We start from the raw sequence: 26220 nt of genomic DNA on the forward strand, positions 1-26220 counted from the left end.
ATTCCCTCAAGTTTATGGCAGCCATTAGGCCTGTACTTTTCTTTCCCCATTATTAGATTGTTGTTGATTACAATTAGGGAACTTATAGCTTTGAAATTATCTTTTTTATGACCTTGTGGCAGTTTAAAGGTGATACCTCATTGATTAAATAGGTTTTAGTTCATGCTTCCTTTTACTTAATGACCTGAAAACATATTATCCTGATTTACACATAAAATCATGCTGAAAAGCATGTGGCATTCACGAGAATATGTGTGTTTAAGTAGAATTAGATTAGTACTGAGAGTTATTAAAGAAATCTTCCATGCCTTTGTCCAGTGAACTGTGCTTCAAACCGAAATGAATAATAAATGAACCGAAATGTACAGAAGCGAACCAACTTATGGGCAGAGAAGGCTCTATATGCTATTTACTTTTCATTACATTCGGGTTGTTATCATTATTGCCATTTACTTGGTTTCAGTATTAGATCTCTTTTATGGTGATGTTGAGTTCCTACCGTCTTGCTATGTTGGATTATGCATGATTTGTAATGATTATACTCTTAGCCATGCTGTCTTCTCCGTGTAGTTTAAAACATAATAGAAGGTTTGGGTAAAACAAAAATGCTGATTTTTTTTTCTTTATCAAAGGGTTGCTATCAAACATAGCCTGGAAAACCTCCTTTGCTCCCTGGATCTGGCCAGATCCTACTCACTTGTTTAGGTGTCAACTTAGAAATGGGTCCATCCGAAAGTCATCTTTCACTAAGCGAGCCAGGGATGGGGCCAGTCTGTGTCCTGCGGTCGAATCACATGTTATATTTATCAAGCTGTGTAAAACATGGCCAGCTTAGCACACTGTCATCCAGTGTAGGAAGGCTTAGCCATCAGATGCTAGGGGACCAGGCTGTCAGGAGGGCAGGCGTATGGAAGGTAAGAATACTCTCAAATTGCATCAGCTCCTCACGCTAGGAAGCCTTCCCTATAGTGGTTACTTCTCTTAACACTAGCATAGGGTGGAACAGGATGAACAGACCTTGCTTTGTATAGAAACTTAGAAAAGGAGAGAGAAAGGGACATGGTAGGAAACATTTTATGCTTGTATATCATCAGCCAGTTGTTGGTTATGAAACATATTTGATAATAGCTTTCTGTATTTTTCTAATGAGAATATAATTAATGTACTATTTCTCATATACCAGTAATACCCCAATAAAGCCAGGCTTTAAAAAAAACTAAAGTTCAACAATATCTAATGTCACAGCCTATTTGATTCTATCAGATCTTCCTGTTTTACTTTGGACCCCTCCCCCCTTTCAGAGAGAGAGAGAGAGAGAGAGAGAGAGAGAGAGAGAGAGAGAGAGAGAGAGAGAAAGAAACATGATTAAACAGTCTGATAATCATGGGCTATTTTGAAGATGGGAGTGAAAGCAAGTGAAATCATGAAACTAGTAGCTCAGCACACATATATTGGCACATCACAAATAGCACACATTGTTTGTTTTTAAAAATTCATTTGAAATATGTTTTGGGATGCTGGAGGAGATGTTTTCTTTCCCCATGTCTGTGTATTCAGGTTTTGGTATTTCTACAATAACTATATATTTTAGGTTGTTTGTAATAATATAATGTTCCTAGTTAGCACTAAGATCCTCTTAAAAATGAAGAATACACTGAAACTGAGCTCTTGAATAGCATTATGGCGCGGGTTCAAGAGTTCTAGGAAAAGAATTTTAAAAAAATAAAAACGGAATCCAAATGTTAATCCATAAATATGAAACTTTCCTGTGACCTTTACCCCGTCAGGGTCCGAAGTTACTAATGGGGTTAGGATTTCAACTCTTAATGGGGGCTCTCGGTGCATTAGTGTTTTGCATGCATGGAATTCAGCATTCGGTTTAATAAGTGGTTGACATTGGTGATGTCCCTTAATTTGCTTAAATCTAATTGGCTCTTTTATCAGTCAAACCTGTATGGATTGGGGATTGATCAGAAAGCGTCAGCCATGACTCCGCATGTAGTTAAACGATGGAGCCACCAGTTAAAGCCCCCGTTGCATGATGATAAGCAAAGGTAGAGCAAATAAGCTTAGGGGAGGAAGGCAAGGAGCCTTCCAAGTTTTGCAGGATCTTCAAGTTCAGAGCAAAGGCATTATCGAGTGTATAAATTTTAAATACACTGCGTGTTGCCTCCAGACTTAAACCTTTTTTTTTTCCAGATGAACTGAAATGTTGTCTGAAACTGTCTTTGTTACATCAAAGAACTACTCAGAGAGCTAAGAGAGACAGAAGAAGCATAAAAGGGCATAGTTTAAAATGATTAGTGACAAATTCCATACTGATGAGTGGGAAACAGATTTTTTATGAAAGTTTTCTGTTTTTCCAAGAGGAACACTTGTATCCTCTGTGTCTTTTTCCCACCTGCTCTGTAGTAACGGACAGCAACTCAGAGCCACCTTAGTTGGTGAACTTCATCCAGTTTTCTGTGACAGTAAATAATCTTGCCCTTATAGACTCAAATGGAGGAGAATTATTAAAATCTATAAACTTCATGAAAATACTAAGCTTCGGGAATGTTTCTTTGACAAGCACGTGTTAATAGAAACTACAAAACGGGGGAGGAAAAAGGTTGTGAGTGGTTTGTCTTAAATTTGCTTTAGTTCGTCTTTCCTTGACCTCCCTTGCCATCTAAAACACCCATGGAAAGTAGTAAAGTTCATTTGTTGTTGTTGTTTTTATTTTATTTGTTAAATGGATTGGGGTGACATTGGTCAACATGAACATATAGGTTTCAGGTGTGGGTTTCTATGTTACAAGATCTGTATGTTGCACGGTGTGCCCACCACCCAAAGTCAGAACTTCTCCTGATGCTTTATATTAGGACACCCTTCTCCCTCACCCCCTTCCCGCTGGCAACCACCACTCTGCTGCTGTGTTCATGAGTTTCAGTTTTATATCCCACATATGAGTGAAATCATATGTTTCTTAACTTTTTCTGTCCGACTTAATTTCACTTCACATAATGTTCTTAAAGCCCATCCATGTTGTTGCCAATGGCGCCATTTCATCCTTTCCAATGGCTGAGGAGTATTCCATTCTGTATATGCACCACATCTTCTTTACCCAGTACTCTATCGAGGGGCGCTTTGGTTGTTTCCATGTCTTGGCCATCGAGAATAATTCTGCAATGAATGTAGGGGTGCATATATCTTTGCAAATACATGATTTCAAGTTTTTTGGGTCTGTACCCAGGAGAAGGGTTGCTGGGTTGTATGGTGGACTGGTACAACCACTATGGAAAGCAGTCTGGTGATTCGGCAAGAATTTAAGAAGAGTGAAATCCATTTGGAATTAATACTTAGGCACATTGTAAACGTGTAGACTTGGGGATTCGACAACCCTAGTTTGGTCCCACTGCTTTCCCTCACTGGCTGAGTGGTTATGGCAAATGCACAAATATATGTGAACCTCAGTTTGTTCCTCCATAAAATTGGTTTGATGAAATTCCTAGTGATCCAGGATTAATAGAAGAGTGCATGTGATGTGCTGAGCTGTCTTGATCAACATTTAGAGCTTACTATTTTCTTTGTTCTATTTTGTTCTAAGGCTCTTTTTTGACGTCTTGTGACATTGTGATTTATAATAAATCCATCTGTGATCCTCATCCCTGTTTCTGACACAGAGCTCCTTGGATTTTCTAAGTGATGAGAGCTACCCTGGCTTTTAGGTTAACCAGGAGGACCTGGTCTCAGTGGAACCAACCAGATGATGGGAAGGATAGAAATTTAATCTCGCCTCTGTGACCTCTGGGAGGGGAAAGGAACTTGAGATCAAGTTCAGTCCCTAGTGACCAATGATCTACTCAGTCGGGCCCATGTACGGAGCATAAGCCCATTCTCAGACTTAAGAGGAGGGAACTGTGGTAGCTCATGGACCAACCATAGGGAGAGCACCATTTTACAGCAGGATCCCGAAGAGAGTTAGGAGCAATCAGAAGTTCAAAAAGCAGGGATAGACAGACCTAAAGACAAAACAAAACAAAACACAACAACATGAGAATTACAAATGCAAACTCCATTTTATCGCATCCTTTCCTCAGTCACTGAGAGCTATGCATTATTTCTATGCCTTTTAAATGTCAAGATGCTATTTTTTATGAAATTAAGAGTTCTCGAAACCAGAGAAGTAGAGATCCCGCCACCGTGTTTTCTGCTTGTCAGCTGCTGGGAAGCCACTTTGATTTATTTGTAAGATATAAGTTGCATCACCATGCACAGGTGGCCGCGGGGTATCTCAAAAATGAAAATAATGCAAAGGAATGGAAATGACAAAAAACAAGCTGTAGGTTAGAGATTGAAATAAGCACACCATAGGCTGAGATGGTGTCCCGTACTCAGAACGTAGAAGGGAAGGTGAGCTTAGCTGCCTTGTGTAATGTAAAAGCCACGATTAAGACACAGGACTGTGAGGAATAGGATTCCTTGAAACGTCCCAGCACATAAACAGATGGTTTGCCTTCGCCTTCGGTGTATTAAATGCTCCACAATTTATATTGCATGCAGTTCCTATGCATCTGTAGGGTAGTTGTGCATAATGTTTTACTTCTGTGAATGTCTCCCAAATGTGTTATTTTCCCCCTGGAATAATCAACCTGCTTGAAGTAGGAAGGTAGATGAATTCCATGAATAAACCCTTTTAAATCCTTAATAACCGAGTGCACTTTTGAAAACACACACCAGGCCATTTAGCATAGCCTGTGCTTTTCTCCCCAAGTATGTTATAAGAATAGAACCAAAGTGTGTATAACTGTCTTAAACATGCGCTTAGAGCCTTTTTTGAAAAATCTTGCCTTTACTTTTTTAGAATTGATAATTTACCCTGCTGTGTGTGTGTGTGTAAAAATTATACGACGTGTAAGCCAAAGACAGATAAATTTCTATTTTATAATTTCTTCACTGTCTTGACAATGAAATTCCCACTTATAAAAACAACACTTTAGAGAGGAAGTGACTTCTGAGAAGATGGAGGGGACTTTGAAGTGTGCTTACCAGGAATGCAACAAGCCTCCAGCAAAGGGCTCTTCGCTTCCCACATTTGCATCCTCTCCTGTGGTTTCTATAGAAATAGAACCCCCTCTTCCACCCCCCCCACCACACACACACATAGTTAACCACCATCTCTAGTGTAGCCTGGGGCAGGAGAGGGAGACCTCCCCAATATTTTTTTTTCAAAATCACATTATTTCAACTTTATCAGGGGAGAGGGCTGCAGAGTATTATTCCTTTACATTCCATTGATATTTTAAAAATCCTATTTTTAAAGAGAATAAGAACAGTCCCCCTTTCTCTTTTTTTATCTTAGAATAAAGGTTTATCTATAACTTTAAGGTTTAAAAAAAAAAAAAAGCATGTCTGTCTGACTGGCTCTGCAGTTTGAAAGCAACTTGAAGTTTTATTTGAATTCTTCCAGTGCCCTAAAGAAATTTTTGCTTTATTTTTTAAAAATAAAATCTTATTCTTTTCTTTGTCCTTTGTTATCGTAGACAGACTCGATGCCAGACTTGCAGAAATTTCTGTGAGCATTTTCCTGTCTGGATAAAGTTTTATGAAAGTGAGATAAATTCTTAATACATCTTGGGTACTTAAAGTCCCTATTTTTAAACTCTTTTCATTAGGAACTTGGAGGAAATTCTTATACCTCTCTAAAGAGGTATAGATCACCCAGAGTCTACAGGTTCTAAAGACCTAGAAAACTTAATGAAGAACTGTAGATTGTTCAACTGTGTGAACCAGAGGGCGGGGCCGAGTGACCTGTAATTTATTAGGTGTACCCAAGTTTGCAAAGCATTCAACTAGGTCATCTTGATTTATTTTTAAATTGATTTCAGAGAGGAAAGGAGAGGGAGAGATAGAGAGAAACTCCAATGATGAGAGAGAATCATTGATCAGCTGCCTCCTGCACGCCCTATGCTGGGGATCGAGTTCACAACCCAAGCATATGCCCTGACCAGGAATCAAACCAGTGACACTCAACCACTGAGCCACACCCGGCTGGGCTAAATACCTTCAGAGAAAAATGATCGTTGATCCTATCTATGACTCTGTGCCCCACTTAGAGTTGAGAGGAGGGATTACTGAGGGAAAGCAGGTGAGACTGGATCCCGCACGCCACTTGTCTTTGAATCTAGAAGTTCCCAATCCAGGGACAGAGTCCTTTCCAACGTAAGAGAAGCCAGCAGGTCCTCACAGTCTCCCTGGATGGGCAGGGGGTGACACCCTGGCTCACCAGTTGCATGTGGTGGGTCCTACCTGTGGCACCAGAAAGCAACAGGCCTGATGTTTTGTGCGCCGAGGAACACTGGCCAGCCTGCTGTGCAGACACTGTCGCTAAATTTCCTCTGCCCTTCGATTCCTGGAGCATCTGTCATGAGGGACTCCACGCAACTAAGACCCGAGTCTCCTTCCTCTGGGAGTTTCTGTAATGAGCGTCTTGTGGCTGCACTTGATTTGAAATGTGTCTCTTCAAGTGAGTTGTATCTCTATTCTGGATCCCACGGTTTGCTGGCTATTTGACCTTATACTTAAGATTTTTCTCTCTTAAGTGGGCTGACAGTGTTCCATTGCCTGGAGAACAATTAAGATCATGCAAATTTTTCTTTGATAACAGTACAGGCGCCCCACGTTTTATTGCGGGTCGGGCTCCAGACCACCGCAATAGACTGGATGTTGCAATAAAGTGAGTCATCCTATTTTCCCCTGGTGGAGGGTCTTGCCTTCGGTTTGTAAAAAACACAATATCTGTTAAAAACACAATCAAGCCCAGGACAAGCAGATGAAGTCTGCCTGTCATCTCTTTGAAGCAGCGATTATACAGTTAGCATGGCCAAGGCTCAGGGACTGTTGAGGATACACTAACTCATTTAATCGGCACAGATTCTGTGCGGAAAGTGCTGTTGTTATCGCTCTTTACACAGAGGGAGCGGAGGGAAAGAGGTTGGTGTGCCGCTAGCTGGTTAGTTCATGCAGCAGTCAGTGGCAGAAACCACATTCCAGCCTGGCGACTGGCTTCGGAAGCCGGTTTCTGAGCCACTGCGCGCACGTTTATTTGAAGCCTCGTCCACTGACTACTCACATCCTCTCTCAGCAAAGGCGACAAAGATGTCTCGGTCTCACTCGTCAAGAGGGTCTGAAGATGTTGCCCGACACTGCAGTTGTGTCAGGACACAGTCTTGAGAGTACTGCTTGCTTGAACCATCAGGTGTCCAAAACTTGTCTCCAATGACCTAGAGAGCTGTCTTCCATTCGATACAAGACCTATGCATTCAGAGTGTAAAATCTACAGAGCATCTGTCAGACTCTCTGAATTCCAACTTGACCACCACCTGAGGCATTGCCGTTCATTGTAGTTTGTGATTGCATGACCCCAGGAAAGCACCTCCTCTCCAGGCCCCGTTTGCTCATCTGAAAAAGGGATTTCATCATCACATACCCATCCTCACTGGGGTGGGTGAGGGATATGGAATGGGCCTGCACTGAGGTCGGCCGATACGTCAATAGAGGCTCGACTATTTGTTTAAAGAATGGAAAGCATGACATGTAATGAGCGCAACTTATACCTCTACCATCACAATTTAGGCCGAAACTTAAACCAACCCCCACGCATCTGAATTTTTCTTCTCCTCCAGGATTCTAACAACTACCTCTAAAGCAAAGTGTAAGGAAACAACAGGCTGGTGGCGGTGTGTTAAATTATAAGTGAGCACTAATTGGGGATCACAGCTGCTGTTTGGGGGCTCTCACTTGCCTGGTAGGCAACAGCATCCACCATCTCCCTGTCTCCTGTATGTGTACTCTCTGTCCTGGAAACCCCTTCCCACCGTTTCCGAAGCTTGATGTTTAATTTAACACAAACGTCTTTGAGAAGCACCACAGGGGGTTGTTCCTGGTCGCTCTGGCATCGCGGAAATTGAAATGTACATGTTTTTTCTCATTTATCAAAGACAGGCAAGAATCTAAACTGACATTTCATATCAAATGAATTATGAACTGTGTACTTTGTACCTAAGGGAACAACAAGTAAATTAGAGTTTGGGATTAAAAAGAGAGCGAGACAGAGAGAGAGAGACATGAAATAGGTTTTACTAGAACATAGAGGAATTTCTGTTACTGTGCCTGATGGTGGGAAGGCCAAACACAGTCTTATCACAGAACTCCAGTGAGTGGAAGCTGGCCACGCGGAAACCTGTAAGATTTAAATATATTGAGACAATTTCTCAGAAAGGATTAGACCTGGATCTTTCTCACATAGCCAGGCTTTATGAGCAGCGAAACCTTCTTGATAATCTGAAGTTAACTTCTACCATTTTTGTCAATCCTCCCTTTCTCAGGAAAAATACTATTTTCAAATTCTTCCTGACACACTATGAGATTAGAAGTTGCTTGAGGGGAAAAAATAGTATTCAGGATAAAAATGATATGCATGCATGTGCCATATTCTCTGTGTCTTCTGTTTATCTGTAATTCCTACACATACATACACAGTCAGGCTCACACATAAGCCAGTGAAATTCTAGTGATTTTTCTAAAATCAGATCGACTTCATATAGCTTAGTAGGAGGGGTTTAATTTCTCCTCCTATTAGCTCTGTGACCTTGAACAAATTACCAAGTTAAACAATCAGACTTTGCCTCATTTGGGGGGTGGGGCAAGAAAGAGGAACTGCCTTATAAGGTTGACACAGAGAATTAAGTCTGATACATGCATGCAAAGAGTGAAATGCATTGCTGGATGCATAGTAATTGTGTACTACATTCCAAATTATATCCTTCCACTAGATGTGAGAAGATTGGGTAGCAACAAATTATCCCCCCACTTTTTAACAGCTACTGGTTCCTTAAGCATAGAGAGCATTTGAATTAAACTTTTAAGGTGAAGGAAGATTCTATGCAATATACCAATAATCATTTTTGAAATCAATTGAAGATTCTTAGAAATTGGGGATGACCCAAGCAAAGCTATGTTTCAATTACCATGCTATTTTTCAAAAGTAGGTGTTCTAATTTGTGCTGCATATAAATTGTAGAAGGGGTATTAATATTAACACATTTGTTTCCTGCTTCTGAATTCCCCCAGGTTCATCAACCTAAAACTGACACAATTCCTTGGTATTAACCTTGCATACTTTCTGATACCAGTGCTGTACTCTGGATCATCATTGTGAGGCCAAATTACTATAAACAAATATTCCGATTACACATTTTCTTCGCATAAACTCAATTGCATAGTTATTCATTATTTGGTAAAATGAGCATCATTTGTTAAAATTCTCAACTTCTGATTCTAACTCTACTACTCCTGAGCTGAAATCAGTTCTTAGCAGTCATTCAGCATCTTTGATTGTGCTAATGACTACTGTCTTATTCTCTCTAATAGAGAATGTGAAATTAATGGCGTGTTGAGGTAAGGAATGCCCCCTATATAATCTGAGCGTTTTAGGGCTCCATCTCTTTGTTATTAGTTGAGTAATGAATCAACTTGAAGATTAGATCCAGTCCCACTGCTAAGGTGACTTTTATAACCAATCCCCTCTGAAGTTTTGTCAGTTGTTCAAAGATCCCTTTATTGCTCGGCTCTTGATTCTATTCCAGAATAGTAAGTGCAGTGGCATCATAAGAAAGAGTCCAATTCTCAAATACAGTAGTTTATCTTCTTAACTACTTTTTTTAAAAAAAACTATTGTTCTTGTTAAACACATTCTGCGAGGGAAGACTTAGTGCACTCTCGCTAAAGAGAGTGGCTTTGACCTGTCTTGAATTTACTCATTTTAAAATGTATTAACCTTGCCACACATACCTATTTTTAATTTTACAAAGGTGAAATTCTTCAGAGAGTTATTTTAAATGAAGTGAATGAACAATATTTTAACTGAAAACGGCGTAGACTTAATCCACTAATATTTTGGTTGTGTACTTTTTAAATTATTTTTCCAATTGAAGATACATTCTTCCACAAAGGCCTCAAGTAATCAGATTCTAAAGGAAAAAGGAATTTAATCTGTGCTGCCTAGAAACTCATTTGGATGAATATGATGGTATTCAAAATAATAGGAATAATAAGAAATTCTCTTAGGAATACTAAGAGGAATTCAAATGTCAAGAGCTAAGGCTTAAATGGAGTGTCTAAATCGAGGAAATCTGTAAGGAAAAATAATGAAATTTGATTGGTGGTTTGAGGCTTAACCCAAAAAAAAATTCTTCTAGGCATTCTGACCACCAACCTCAGAGCCTCTAATTAGTCTGACAAAGTGACAGTTCGGTGTTCTAGTTAAACAACTAATGTACCTGATGAAATTCAAAATTCCCATTGTTCTCTGAGCACCAGGAGCTGCACATTCGCAGCTCTGAGGTATTTGGAAATTAACAGGGGGCGATGTCAGTCTGTCTGGTGTTTCCAGCTTAACATAGTCACTGCAACTGTCCTGCAGAGCAATTGTAAGCAACTCTTTCATCTTAAACCACAAAGGGAGGTGGAGGTGGAGAGATGTTGCCTTGGTCACGTGGATGCTAATGTGCAGTGGGATCTTCCATTTCTCAAAGTGGTCAAGAGCAATTCGTATTCCGTGGCGTATCTCAATGCCGGTGCCCTTGGCCCACCTCTGACACCTCCTGCTATAGTCCTCCTATTATACACCGTAGCTGGGGACACCCCCGCTGCTTTTCTGTCCTAATTAGGGCTTTCTTAGTGAACACGGGACCATTTTTCATCCCATGAAGAACAATCACTAGAGCCGGTGAGATCTGCCAGTTGGGTTTCAGAGGACATTTGACAGATATTTGCACCAATTTTGATTGACATAGCCTCACACCAGTCTGACATTGGTGAAATTTGGGTTTTCCTCAGAAATGTGGACCCAAAAGGAATCAGTGAAAGACCCAAGATACAGGTTTTGTTCAAGAATATTTTATTTCGTCACTGAATTGAGTAACAAAAAAATGTTTTTTTAACAATTTTCATTTTAAGCACACCCTTCCTAAGCAGAACTTTTCTCCTAAATACCCCTCTAAGTGGTGACAACCTTGAGGAAATCTCATCTTTTTTTTTTAGCTTGAGTTCATAAAGTCTGTTGCCTCTGTCTCCTCCGTCATCACTCTCAAGCCCTTTTACTAGAAACTAGAGGCCCAGTGCACTAATTCGTGCACCAATGGAGTCCCTCGGCCTGGCCTGTGGGATCGGACTGAAACCGGTTCTCCCAAGGGGTCCCAGATTGTGAGAGGGTGCAGGACAGGCCGAGGGACCCCACCAGTACACGATAAGGGCCGGGAGGGATGTGGGAGGTTGGCCAGCCAGGGAGGGACCATGGAAGGGCTCAAGGGCGTGTCTAGCCCATCTTACTCAGTCCCGATCGACCGGACCCCAGCAGCAAGCTAACCTACTGGTTGGAGCATCTGCCCCCTGGTCAGTGCATATCATAGCGAGCCGTTGAGCGGCCTTAACATATCATTAGCATACTAGTATTACGTTTTGATTGGTTGAATGGATGACCGGACACTTAGCATATTAGGCTTTTATTATATAGGATACTTTTAATTTGCTAACAGAGTGTAGATCTTAATGGCTGCCTCGTTAGATTTTATGGTATGTATTTAGATTATATATATTGTCATATTATGTTACGTAACATAATTATATAGTACTATTTCTAATGACATATAGTTACATTATTATCTATTATATGTGTATAGTTACATAAATACATGTAGACAAAGGCTCATTTTGATGGGGATACTGAGAAATGGATCATTCATACTGTACCAATGGGAGTATAAGTAAATGCAACTTTCTGGAAAGCACTTTGTCAAATTATATATGAAATGGCAGCAAAATTCATTCCTATTGTCCCCATGATTCTAGAAAGCACACCAAAGATGCATTGATTAGGATACTCAGGATCCTTAGTATTATTTATAATACCGAAAACAATGGCGTACTGTATCCAACAGAAGCCTCTTTGTTAAGTGAATATTCTTAGTATACAAGGAGACAGCGACCCTGCTTTGACGAAGAAATAAGACCAGGAAAGTACTATTTAGGAATATGACTTGGACAGAAAATAAATCCAGCCTTTACTACAACTAATGTATTTCATGGTATCAGTAATTTGCTTTTACATTTATTTAATATACTTAATGTTTATTTTCTATTATAAATCACCTCCCATAGCATGCTGTTCTGGTATAGAACTAGGGCCACTGTCTCTGAATTTCATCAATCCTAGTTTAAATTCCCACTCTGCCAGCAGCCCAGTTTTGTGATTTGAGATAAAACACGTCACCTCTCTGAGCCTCAGATTTGTTATCTGTATTACAAAGAATCGACACTGCAATTCTGTAGTGTGATTCTGAGAATTAGGAATATTTATGTTAAGGAACCTGGCCCACAGCATACAGGTTCCAAGGATTAGCTATGGCGAGAGATTGTTTTGTGAACACGAAATCTGTTTTAGCCTACTTGTCACGATTTAATGCTGCTCTATTTGTACATCCTTGTGCTCAAGGTTGACTGTCCATTTGTTAGCACATCTGCATATTCCTCATAATTAATTTCTTTTTTAATGACATATGGTTTAGTGACTGGAAATGGAGTCTGGCCTTCTGTTTTCAATTTGTTTATGACTCAACGACTCAATATGTGTGTCTGAACTCTAATGTTCCATTCTGGAAACTGGAATTTAAAATCCTCGCTCATATGTCGCTGTTTCAGAAAACAAGAGGAAAATGTGTGATCGAAGGGATTTGAGCACATGCCAGGCCATCCAGGCAGGATGGGTACAGATAAGAGGTCATGGCTTCTCCCGTGTGATGTGAGCGGGGAGACCTGAACGAGGATGCCAGCCAAGCATCTCTGAGGTGCGAGAAGCTAGGGCTGTGCTGGGGTCAGATTCCAAGCGAAGCCAGAAGGAAGCTTCAGGGCTGCTCGGAATGAGCACACGCAGGTGGACACGTGTCCCAGGCCCCGGAATTAGGCTGAGGACCTGATCGCCCCAGATGAACTGTGTCCCTGCAGCAGGGCCTCTTCAAGGCTGCTCCTCTGAAAGGCGGGGTCCAGAGTACATGCACATCGGAGTCCTGATTCCTGAAACCCATGTAGCACTCACCAGATAGATAGATAGATAGATAGATAGATAGATAGATAGATAGATAGATAGATAGATTTCAGAGAGAAGAAGGGAGAAAGACAGAGAGAGAACATCAATGTTGAGAGAGAATCATTGATTGGCTGCCAGCTGCATGCCCCACATTGGGAATCGAGCCTGTAACCTGGGCATGTGCCCTGACCAGGAATGGAACCGTGACCTCCTGGTTCATGGGTTGACACTCAACCACTGAGCCATGCCAGCTGGGCAGCACTCAACTCTTTTATGCTGGTACACATTTGGCATTATAGTTATTTGAGTCACGTCTTATCTCTATTAAATGTCAAGTAGATCGGCCCATCCCTTTTCTATCTGCCCTGCCCTTTTCCACCCACAGCGAAGAGCCTTGTGCAGAATGGCATTCAGTGTCTTTTATTATAGGTTTACATTGAATACAAACTATGATGGGCTTCTTTGGTATCTTAAGACAATATTTTATTCCAGTGGGTTGAAATGCACACACATACACAGAAAACATACACCACAGTGGTAACAAGTTGGTGCTATGAGAATCCCAACTGAATTTATTTTGTCCCCAAAACTTTACTCTTCCAGCCACTACAACCTTAGTAAGTCACTGGTCACATGTAAAAAAAAAGTCTATTTTTTTTGCTTCATAGACCTTCCCCCAGAGTTCTGTATGTCTGTATGGAGCAAAGGTTTGGGGCCTTCTGTTTGTTTGTTTTTTGGGGGGAAGGGTTGTGGTTTTATTGCTATTGTTTGGGTAGGGAAGGATCCACAAGTATACATTTATCTAAAAGTTTAATAAAATCCTACATTTATAAGTTTAATAAAAGCATGCATTCAAAAGATTATACGACAAAAAAAGATTATACCAGCTATACTAGTCCAATCTGTGATTTAATTTATTACTTAAAGCTTTGTATTCATTTTGCCTTCCCAAAAAAAAAGGTTAAATTTGAAATTTTATGAAGAACACCCTTCCTTTGAATTTATAGGTCGGGGTGGCTGTTTTTTTCTAGTCGCCGTGTAGAATGAGTATTTACTGGGCAAGATGTGTTGATTCAGGAGGTTGTCTGTGGAGTGCTTGCCCCGGGAGGGTCATATTAAACTTGAGAGAAGTGTTTTGAGCAACATAGCATCTTGGAGGCCATATATCAAGCTGATAGATACGCGGCTCTCCTGCTACGGAACCAGGGATGGAATTATGGCCGGTTCCCAGTTATTGCTTCGGGGCTAAGGGGCCTCTGAGGAATAGGTTTGGATAAGAGGGGTTAACCAAAGGGGAAAGGAAGGTTTCCAGGATTCAGAGTTACCGAAAGCACTCAGAATGAAGAGTGCTATGTAAATAATTGAGGATGATCACTCTGTTTGGAAATATTTTGCAATGTTATATAACCAGAGTGTGACCAATTTAATGGAGTACTTTTTTTTGTTATCACTCAGAAGAGAACTCAAGATATTGTATCATTATTATTATTGTTTTTGTTGTTGTCATGATGGGGTCTCCTTTTGGACATTTCTCTATTTTCTGATAGCACGGTGATGTAGTTTTTAACACTTGAAGAGATTATTTTGGTGGACATATTTATTACTCAAATGTCTTATGTTGATAATGTGTCAAAGCTGATTTTGTTCTGATTTTTATTCTCCCAGCCACCTTCCTATTGTCATTGAGGTCTCTGCTCAAATGTCACCCAGTGACAAGTTCTTCCCATGGCTTCCCTGTACAACCCGAACTGTTATGAAATAAGGAAAATCACACACTTCTTTCCACTTTCCCTCCCCTTGCTCTGCTCTGCTTTCCTCCCGGGCACATGTCACAGTGTGGTGTGATCACGTGCATCTGTGTGCGCACGGCCTGCTGCCTCCGTTCCCAGGGACGCCCCGTGGGGTCAGGGGCCACGTCCCCTTCACCCAGTGCTGTTCCCCCTCCACACAAGAGATCGCTGCTTCATAAAGAGGAGAGGCTCAATACCCGGTTATTGAATAAATTAGCAAATCATTGATGAACTCGAAACCCTGACAACGAATTGATGGGACCTGTAATCTAATTCTTCCCTTTTCATCTCTGGTCACTCATTAACCTCTCAGTTCACAGGCAGGTTCTCCCGAGTTGGAGAGTACATAACACTCGCACCACAGAGATGAATGTTATAAAAGAAGTTGAAAATGAACCCTGATAGTTGTTGTTATTGTTTTGATCTCTTCTCCTTCACCAATGGCCCCTACTCATCTTGGACCATAAGGAGCTTATATTACAGTAAGAATGTTTCTAAAAATTACATTGTAGCACTCTAAGGGAAGTTCAAATTAGTCTAAGAAAATAACAATAGGAATAATCATGACTAATAAATTAAAAATCGCCAGATCAGAGGCAACGTAACTTTAGGTGCTTTATTTACTTTATCTCCGATCTTCACGGCAATCCTGCAAAGGAAAAAAATCTGTCCCCATTTTAAAGGTGAGAAACATACCTCAGAGTAATTAGGTGATTTTGCTAAAGCCACAGAAGTTTGTGTAGTTTGCTTCTGAGTGCCTGATGGGCTTTTGAACAGGCTTTGATATGATAGGTTCCTTCAGATTATACCTGTTGGGGAAATAATTTAATAACCAGAGTCATTGTGTCAGCTTTTTAAGTAGAAAAGGCTTTAGTTCTACTCTTTCCTGTTAGGCCTTCCAGAACTGTTTGAATAGGTTTCCCCGGTAGATTGTATCAAGCAGGTACACTGAATTCAGGGAAGATTCACCAGAGATCCCACCTGCCTGGGAAAAGCAACATGCGTGCCCCACCTTGCAGCATTTTGGAATAAGGACGGAGCCACTGTGAGAAGGGGCGGCGGACTCTGCAAAACCCAGGCGCAAAGCAGTTGCACTTTTACATTTTCATAGGTGAGAATCAAGGCTAGAGAGTGCTCATTGCAGCCATTCCTGTGTATTTATCATTGTAGGAAAACACAGTTACAATAAACCTCCCTCAACACGAAAATGACAAGCCCGCGTGCTCATGAGCACTGTGATTAAAGCGGCGAAGGGGCGACATGGGAGATATAAAACCCTGGACTCCTTCCCTGGTCGATTGCTTGATGATTGAGCAAAAGTTACATTGAAAAGGCCCTTCAGCATTTGCTGCACTAGATTCCTTCGGTGTTTTCAATTAGACAAACAGAAGTCCAGGGGGGAATGTACTGCGCACTCGTCTGCCTCGCCGTGTGTTCGGGGGCTGGCTTCTGGGAGTGAAATCCCAATGCGATTGTGCTGAAGTGAACAATAGGGACCTACGGCAGCTCAGGGACGAAGATCTTAAACTAAATGGGCCATGGTTAACACGGCTGTGGATCCCGAGCCACAGTTTTTCCAGGATACGGGGCATTTCGGTCCATCCAGCATATGTTCGCCGCGGTTTTCTCTGCTCTAATTCATCCATGTGTCCCCACAGCTCCAGATGGTGTGCTGCCTCCCAGGCTTGCGGCCGCCGCTCCGACCAGTCTTCAGGTTGCCTGGTCTACACCAGCTCGGAACAACGCCCCCGGCTCAGCCCGCTACCAGCTCCAGATGAGGCCGGGCCCCTCCTCCCCTGCGTTGCTAGAGTGAGCATTCTGCCCCTTCCATTCTCCCAGCGGGCACTGGGGCGCGGTGTAGCCATAGCTTCATCTTTGTTCCCATTTGTGAAATGAAATTTACTGGGGCACATTGGTTAATAGCCTTAGATGAATTTCAGGTGTTTGAGCAATAGGTCTGTTCTTATTTGTAACAAATAAAAACCACCTTTTGTTTTTATTTTTAATTGATTTTTAGAGAGAGGGGAAGAGAGGGATAGAGAAATAGAAACATTGAAGAGAGAGAAACATCATTGATCAGCTGCCTCCTGCATGCCCTCTACTGGGGATAGAGCCTGCAACCCGGGCATGTGCCCTGACATGAAATCATACCAGTAACCTCTCGGTTCATGGGTTGACACTCAAGTACTGAGCCACGCCAGCCAGCCAGCCAGGCCACCTTTTAAAAGTTCAAACAAACAAAACAACAAGCAACACCCTAGGCAGTGATGGCGAACCTCTTGAGCTCGGCGTGTCAGCATTTTGAAAAACCCTAACTTAACTCTGGTGCCGTGTCACATATAGAAATTTTTTTATATTTGCAACCATAGTAAAACAAAGACTTATATTTTTGATATTTATTTCATATCAAAGAAAAATCAAACAAAAAAATGAGTTTGTGTGTCACCTCTGACATGCGTGTCATAGGTTCACCATCACTGCCCTATGGGATAATGATTTGCTTTGTAAAAATATCTACTTTTCATGTGAAAATAAGATTTTACAAGAAGGTTTCTTCACACTTCATTTTTCATCAGCACATCTATTACATAAAGCAAGCATGCACTTGAACCCCCAAAATGCTGTCTGGTGAACTGTGGCTACAAAATTGTAATACATATCCTACAAGTTCCATGTGGCAAACATGCTTAATGCTAGAATTGACTGAGTGCTACTGTCATATACAGCTCACATGAATGCAATATTATGAACCCTCAGCCAAATGGCTACTCATTTTCAAAGAGGTAGCATGTGAGGACGGAAAAGTGCAATGCTTAACTGCATGTTGATCTTACCTGTTTATTTCTTTGAGTGTCTGAAACTCTCTAAAATGTGTCCCTCTAGGTTATTTTCCAGTCCTTCGGCATCGTTAAGCCATGAAGTGAGGGACCTCCAGCCGCACACTGAGTACGCGTTCCGGGTGGTTGCCTCCAATGGATTTGGCAGTGCGCTCAGCCCTTGGATTCTGTTCATGACGACGGAGGACAGTAAGTGTTCTGCACGATACACAGCCAAATGTCCTCTACACGGGGGAGTCTTGAATGTCTTTAGTTTTTCCTAAACTCATAAATAGTCCTCCTGTATTCTTTGGACATCTAGTGGCAATAGTCTTTTGTAGGACAAAGGTGGTTAAATGTTCCAGAAAGAAGGAAAATGTGTGCCTGGAGGGTTGGAGGGCTGGGCGTACAGACGTGGCCCCATTCCATCCTTCAGGGTACCTCGAGGTGCCCTGCGAGAGAAAGCTTGTCAGCTTGTCCTCTGTGAGCAAATGTTGCAGGGCTCTCTGCTCTGGAGGGGTTCCTGCAGGTGGAAGACCTGAACTGTGGGCCTGACGGTATGAGGATGCTCAGAGCACCGTGATACCTTCCCCTGGAAGTAGGTTTCCTTGTACTTCTATTTGCACTTGACAGACAGCCTTCCGAACAGAGAAGTAGAATCTACTCACAGTGATTCTGCATCTAGTATGTAGAATAGATTGGGATTGCCTTAGTCAACCCAGAAAGTTTGTAGTTTTTCCTGGAAGAGCTATGTTTGCATTTATATGTTTTTACTAGGTTATATAGGGAATGAACTCATGGACATAATATTTAGTTTTATACAAACTACTTCTATAAAACCATACCAGTGGGAGCATAACTTTGGAGGAGTTGTAAAGTAATGCAAGCCACACAGAGTGAATGAGGACACTGGATCTTGGAGCATTGATGTTTTTAGGGTTAATCTTGTCAATTCTTTTAATCCGGGGCTTCTTAGAAGATGTTGTTCTGTTGGCCAATTGCCATTCCAGCTCTATGTCCAGTGAGGACTGGAGTGACTTACTCAAGACTAGATATTAGTCCAAAGGCGTAGTGTTTGAAACAGTACCATTTGTTTATTCAATAGAGTATTTATTTCTACAGTAACCTTAATTACAGTATTGTAGTGAGGAGGTGACATCAGATGAGATAGAATCAGAACTATTTTCGTTCCTCAAAGCTTACCTAATTTTACAAACATCAGTTATGAACAATAATATGTACTCCTTCATCCATTTTTCCCTGGGAGCAAGTTAGGTCCTTTATAAGGGCACATCCCAAGTCCTTCTGGTCTTGAGGGTACCATTTAGCAAATTATCAGCACAACGCAGTAAACACTGCTTAAGGCCCAGGAGGCATTAATGCACCACTCAGCACACCTACTCCCCTTCAGGGGGACTTACATACACTCCAGGGAAATGGACAGCCTGGTCACAAGCTCTATACAGATTTATGGTCTAGAGAGCTCACACTTGAAATAGAGTTTTAAAGAAATAATTGTTAAAACAATTGAATAAAGAGATGACCTGAACATAATTATTCAACCCACTGCAGAGGTGATTCCCATAGAATGCCACACTGGAAAAGGGAAGAAATGGTCTCCGTTCTCTGGCACTCATCATTTCTATTACCATCAAGAAAGGGTGACTGTGAATAACCTTGGTGGCGATGCTTACTAAAAAGGGAGCATGATCTCCTGTCTACAGGCAGGAAGTTCACCAGGGCAGGAAATGAGCACTAGCCGCCCAAGCAAATGCGCGGCTGCAAAGGGAAGTTCTCGTGGATAGACAAAAGGGCCGTGAGGAATTTTTAAATATATATTTTTATTGATTTCAGAGAGGAAGGGAGAGGGAGAGAGAGATAGAAACATCAGTGATGAGAGAGAATCATTGATTGGCTGTCTCCTGCACGCCCCACACTGGGGATTGAGCCCGCAACCCTGGCATGTGTCCTGACCTGGAATGGAACTGTGACCTCCCGGTTCATAGGTCAATGCTCACCACTGAGCCCCCTCGGCCAGGTGATCTGAGGAATTTTTAATTAAACCTATTGGTGAGACATTGGTTAATAAGATTATGCAGGTTTCAAGTGTCCATCTCTATGATACATGACCTGTATATTAACTTTTGTGTCTACCACCCAAAGTCAGATCATCTTCTGTCACCATATATCTGACCCCCTTTACCCTTTACTAACCCCACTCCCCTGCCCTCTGGTAACCACCATACTGTTGTCTGTGAATTTCAGTTTTATGTCCCACATATAAGTGAAATCATGTGGTTCTTAGCTTTTTCTGTCTGACTTATTTCGCTTAGCATAATAGTCTCAAGGACCATTCAAGGTGTCCCATATGGTAGTAGTTTATCTTTTTATTTTATCTTAAATCTTTATTGCTGAGAGTATTTATCTTTTTTTATGGCTGAGTACTATTACATAGTATATAGGTATCACATCTTTATCCAGTCATCTATCAGGGGCACTTTGGTTGTTTCCATGTCTTGGCCACCGTGAATAATGCTGCAGTGAGCATAGGGGTCCATATGTCTTTGTGGACAAATGCTTTGGAAGGATGGATTGGCTAATGGAAAAGTCTGTCTGCCTGGCCTTCAGGGCCTATAAGGCACCCTGCTCTTCCCAGTGTGGAACCTCTCGTTCTTTGCAGACTGCACTCCTGCCTTCCTGAATTCTCCCATCAACATACTTCATTTTCTGTCCAAAACTTTCAAGGATGGGTCCTGAGCTATTTACTGAACAAATGCTCCAATTTTGGAAGAAAAAGCATTCTTACTAATGTATACTCTCTGGCCCTGATCTCAGGAGAAAAGGAGAAAAATAGTTTCCCAATATTAGTTCTCCTACTCTCAGATGACCAAGTAATATCTTTTCCATTTTCACACATACTGGTCTTCAGCAGTTCCTTTTATTAATCAACTAGAGGCCCAGTGCACCATCAGTGCCGGCCGGCAGGGGGAAGACACTACGGGAGGTTGGCTGGCTGTGGGAGCGCACTGACCACCAGCCTGTGTTGAGCATCTGCCCCCTGCTGATCAGTGCACATCAGAGCGACCAGTTGTAACGGTTGCTTAGGCTTTTATATATATAGATGACGCCTGTGTTGCCAGCCCTTTTCTGACTTCATCAGTTGCCAAGGAGCTGCATGTTCATTTTGGTGCAAAATCATGGTGCCCGTTCTTCCTCTTCGTTTTGGGATAAGCTGTTGAGCCCTTTTCATCATCATCAGATTAATATTTCTTTATCTTTATTTTATTGGTCCTATTACATTTAAGTCTTTTATGATGAGCTGTCAGAAATCCTGTCGGCAGGTAGTTGGGGTATAAATAATAAATTGATAGATTTCATGATTAAAGGGATGAAGGACTCCGTCACTCTCCACTCCTGCTAGCATGTCAGTAGTGAATATCAAAAGGCCATGATAACAATTAGCATATAACATATTGTTTTGTGTAATTATGCATCCATATATTTGCCACCTTGAATTTTAATTCATTGAGAAATTCTGGGAATATTTATTTGTGGAGTTGATATTACTGAAAAAGGGCTTTGAAACTGAGTGAGTTTTTAATGAAAATGGTAAAAAGTTGCTTCAGGCCAACAATGAGGACCTAACAGGGAAACTGAGCAGTTGCAGGTGACTAATAGCAAGCAAGTGTAGAAGAGGTGAAAACCACGGAAAGTTAGACACACACAAAAGGTGTGAGTGCGTCCACCCCTTCATCCATACACGCAATTACACACGTGCACGTGTGCGCGCACACACCCTTCCCAACATGCACACCTGAGTGTGAAAATAAGCAGACCCCTTCGTTAACAGCTTCGTCTAAGGCTGGGGTTGAACTTCTGAAGCCGTGGAGCAAAATCGTTTCCCATAAAAGACAATTTCATTTGCCAAAATGAAACTACTTTCTGTTATTAATGCTGTAGTAATGAAATGGCCTGTTCTCCCAGTCTGGATCTGGACAGAGAATGCCCCGTTCCCGGCTCCAGGAGGGAGTTCTCCGAATAGTCGCGCCCTGGGTGTGGCCGTGTGGGTGTATTTCCGCCCCTGGCCGGGTGAGCTGTGTGGCTGTCATACTTCCCAGTGACAGCTGCATTGACAACATGTTACACCCCACATTGATTTTACAGTTAAGCGGCGGATGGTGATATATTGGGATTTTAAGAATTCAGCTGAGAGGCTGACTTTTGCCTTTTATCATTCCATTAAAATTTTATAACCATCTTTTTCATGTCATTTCACCCATGAATTCTTCCTTTAGAAAGTGATAGCTACCGCCGTGAGCATAACTTTGCCCGTGTTCAGAGCTTTTTATTGTATTAGCAAACTGCCCCAATTATAGTTATTACTCATGTTTTACATAATTGTGCTGACCCTTTCCACCACGCAGTAGCATGCCGGTTGATTTGTATATGGAATAAGACGATCCTGCCTGTCCTTTTAAAGCACACACTTGAACCCGTGCCAGGAGTCGGGTTTTAACACTTGCCTGGCCAGAGGAGCTAATTAAGCTGCTTTCGGATCCCTCTCCTGAACCACACAAGTTTAAGGACCCTTCTTGTGACAGGAGCAGGGAACCGACTCCGAGCGGAGAGCTAATAAAATGCGCTGGCTTTTAAGGGGGGCGAAATCATGAAATTGACACGGAGCATCTTCTTTCCCAAGATAAGAGATCATCTTGAGGGAAAGCCTGTGTTCCGTGGGGCCCTGAAGTACAAGTTCATCTCATTATCATGGCTGTTTCACTCATAACATAGCGTCTTATCCGGGAGAAATGAAAAGCGTATCGCATCAAAACACATCAAACTGCATCCTTCTTGTTTCTTCCCCTTGAAAAAGTCCCCAGTTTGAGAGGGCACACGCGAGAAATAATTATGCAAAACCCTGGTGCAGCCCTAATACAAAATATCCTGAGTTGTAAGTGTATGTTGCTCTTTTTTTTTTTTTAAGGGAGAAGGGTGGCATGGAGTTAGATATGAAAGCCTTGAATCCAGCGTTGATTTTATGAACCCCAATCTCAGAGGATTTAGTTTCTCAAAACAACACTGACACCTTACAAGATTCACGCTGGTCTTTTGTTGGGAAATAGCCAAGTTTGGATGACACGTACGAATAAGAAAGGAATTCCTATTTTGATATCATAATGGCCACTTCTACTGTATACCGGAGGGCAAACGTGAGAAATGTCACCGTGGTTTTAAGAAAGCTTTAACATGAAAGCTAGTCTCAGACTAAAATGCCAAATGGGACCCCTACCAAGATGCCTGGACGTGTAGGGGTTTTTCTCTCCCGATGGGATGCATTACCAAATCGTCAGCAATGACTTGATGTCAAGGTTAGTGCTGGGCAACATCTTTCCTCTCAAATAGCCATTTCGATTCGACCATCAGTCCAGTTGGTGACAAATACATGGACCGCGTTGCATGACACTGGGCTTGCATGACCAGCTACCTTACAGTCACTGGTTTTGCGAAGCAGCTGTTACATTTAAAACAAACCTTGAGTGTAACACTGAATCACGCGTGCGCACAAACACTTACGTAATCAATGCTGTTTGGAACGTATACTAAATCCAAGTATACTTTTCATAAAGATTTTTTAAAAAAACAATCTAATGTTCACAGAAAAAAAAATCTCATAAATGTCAACATCGCTGTGGGCAGGAAAAGGGGAATAGGGCATATTCTTGATCTGCGGTAGCAACTGATAGATTTCGGGCCGTGGTTTATAAGAATGCTAAATGTTCCGGAATTACAGCTGTTACTGATCAGTGATTGAGCAGATTTGTGTTATTGCACCGTGTTCTTGCTTGTACCTAGAGAGCAGTAAAGCCTCCGTATAATAAAAAGCACCTGCATTTTAAATGAAATTTCAATTGAAAAACTTAACAGCCCTTCACATGGCAGAATTTAACGCAGCCCAGTAAAGCTTAAATAACACTTTGCCTCCGCGGGCTGAGGGGCTTGCATTCAAGGTGACTTGATGGTGGCGCGCGATGAAATTATTTACAATTAGGGAATTTCTCTGGAGGGCTGCGGGGTACTTGGCGTTCCGCGGCACCTCGCGGGCATATGGCGGGCACTTCTTCAGTATTCACGGGGCCTCCCGAACCTTTCTGATAATTGAATCAGTTAGAATGCTGAGTGGAGCGAGCGTAAAACCTGTTCCCCCAAAGGTCAGATCTGTGCATTGTTTATTTATCAGTGGGTGAAAGAGCTCCATCGGCAGCTTCTGTCACAGCCGGAGTAAAAAATCACCTGTAATATTAACAGGGAGTAGATAAATTGGCAAACACGGCCGGGAATGATAAACAGAGCTGGGCGTAACATGGACTATGGAGTGAATGGTGTGGGGTGGGGGCAAAGGGAGGGGGTGACTGGGCTGTAAACTGCGGGTTTGTTAGGATAGCGCTATCGATTATAATTAGTGACTGGGGCTCTAGAGGAAAAATCAGTGGCAGGAGCTAGAACTTGGGCTACACCCGCCCTCGTGCCTATTTCTCCTCTAATGCCTTGATTTCCAAAAAAGTCCTCGGGCTGTTTCTTATCATGAACTTTAAGAAAAAGACACGATTTGGATAAAGCCGTTTTAGAAAGGAAAACGACAGTGCTATTCAGCAAGGCCCTCTTGCACTTTGTGAGCAGCGCCCTCCCGGTCCCTGTCTTTACTCCTTGGCTTTCCCCGGGTGTCCCATTTCGTGACCTTGTGGGAGCGTTAGTGCTCCCCGTGGCTTTGTTCTCAGGAGATGTGGGGCGTTTCCAGGCGGTATCACTTTGGGTTTCATTCACCCCGATAGGACCCGGACCTGTGGACCCTCCGATCCTCCTGGCTGTGGACCCGAGAGCGATGCTGGTCACCTGGCAGCACCCTGTAAAGCCCAACGGGGTTCTCACGCACTATAACCTGTACCGGCGCGGCCAGCTCTTCCTGAGAGCTCCCGGCGATGCCACGAACCGCACCGTGACCCGGCTGCGCCCACACACCGCCTACGCCTTCCAGGTGGAAGCCTGCACCGCACCGGGCTGTTCCCTCTCCCCACCGTCCCAGGCTGTCTGGACACCCCCAGATGCGCCGGAAGGCATCCCAAGCCCCGAGTTGTTCTCCGATACCCCAACATCTGTGATCCTCTCATGGCAACCCCCCGCCCACCCCAATGGCTTGGTGGAGAACATCACCATCGAGAGGAGGGTCCAGGGGAAGGAAGAAGTCACTGCCTTGGTGACTCTCCCGGGAAACCATTCCACGCGGTACATGGACAAGACTGCCGCCCTCAGCCCGTGGACGAAGTACGAATACCGGGTCCTGATGAGCACTCTGCGTGGGGGCACCAACAGCAGCGCCTGGGCGGAGGTGACCACGAGGCCCTCCAGGCCCGCCGGGGTGCAGCCCCCCACGGTGCGCGTGCTCGGACCCTGGGCAGCCGAGGTAAGATACTGGGTGTTCTGTCTGCAGACGTAGGCATCGGCCCTGGATGGACTCTGTGATGAACAGAGCCACCTACTGACAAAACGCACACATGGTGGTTTTACGCACGCTCTGGAGAAACTGGGCTTTGGCCCTTGGCCCAAACGCTCTTGAATGCGATGTCCGTGTTTCATGTCTCCCTGTGTCCCCTTAATTACCTCGTGGCGATGCTTGCATGGGCCCTCACACACCTGAAATGCTTTGAATACCACGATGGGATGCTTAGCCTAACCACCACGTAGATTTAAACAGAGCAGAGAACGAGGTGGGCTGGGGAAGCTCGGAGACCTGGATTAGCATATTAACTGAAGCCCCAATGACCCAAACTCTGATATATTTTCTTAATGATCAAAGAATCAAAATGATGGGGAATGAAATTAAAATAGGGCATTACTGGGCGATCTAGAAAGCGTTCCGTTATTCGCCTCGTCCTCCTGGGAACGCTCCAGAGGACGGGCTAACTGCCATTGTCTTGGCTGGCATACAAACTTCATTCAAGGGAAATTAGTGTAACCAAACAGGAGGGAGTTGTGTAGCTGCGGAGCCTCTTTTGTGTAAATACACACATGCTTCCATGGCTCCGGGCTTGTACTCCTGCCAAAAGCATCGGTACAGTAGCTTGCTCACCAGAGCACAAAACAAAGGACATTTGCATAACAGCAAAGTTCATCTGTTGAAATTATGACTTGGATCTACACGGTGCCGCGTGCACTCTCTCCCACCCACACCAAACACGGGGTGATGCTCAATAGGGGAAACTGTGGAAGACATTTGATTTAGCCTCCAAGCTCAGTGCCCTGTTTAAAAGCCTTGATGACTTGGTTGCCATATGAGACTGTTCAAAGCAACACCTGTTTTTGATAGGAATATCAAAAGTGTCTAGAGTCTGTGGGTAAAACACCAGAAGGAAGTTCATTGGAAGTCCGTGATAAGCATACAGTGCTTCTTATACGAATGGGGTAATCTTAAGAATTGTTCTTCGCTCAACGTAAA

The 26220-nt window shown here is 42.8% G+C and overlaps 1 protein-coding gene across 1 annotated transcript in view; it reads left to right on the forward strand.

Annotated features, from left to right (window-relative positions):
• USH2A (usherin) overlaps positions 1–26220 on the forward strand; it is a 390811-nt gene that overhangs the window by 245600 nt on the left and 118991 nt on the right. The window contains exons 38-40 of the mRNA XM_059677365.1: positions 16572–16722; positions 17797–17939; positions 24560–25188. Coding sequence (XP_059533348.1) covers positions 16572–16722; positions 17797–17939; positions 24560–25188 — 923 coding nt within the window. The remainder of the gene's footprint in view (positions 1–16571; positions 16723–17796; positions 17940–24559; positions 25189–26220) is intronic.

Source organism: Myotis daubentonii, chromosome 20 (genome assembly GCF_963259705.1).
Source record: "Myotis daubentonii chromosome 20, mMyoDau2.1, whole genome shotgun sequence".
NCBI classification, from domain to species: Eukaryota; Metazoa; Chordata; class Mammalia; order Chiroptera; family Vespertilionidae; genus Myotis; species Myotis daubentonii.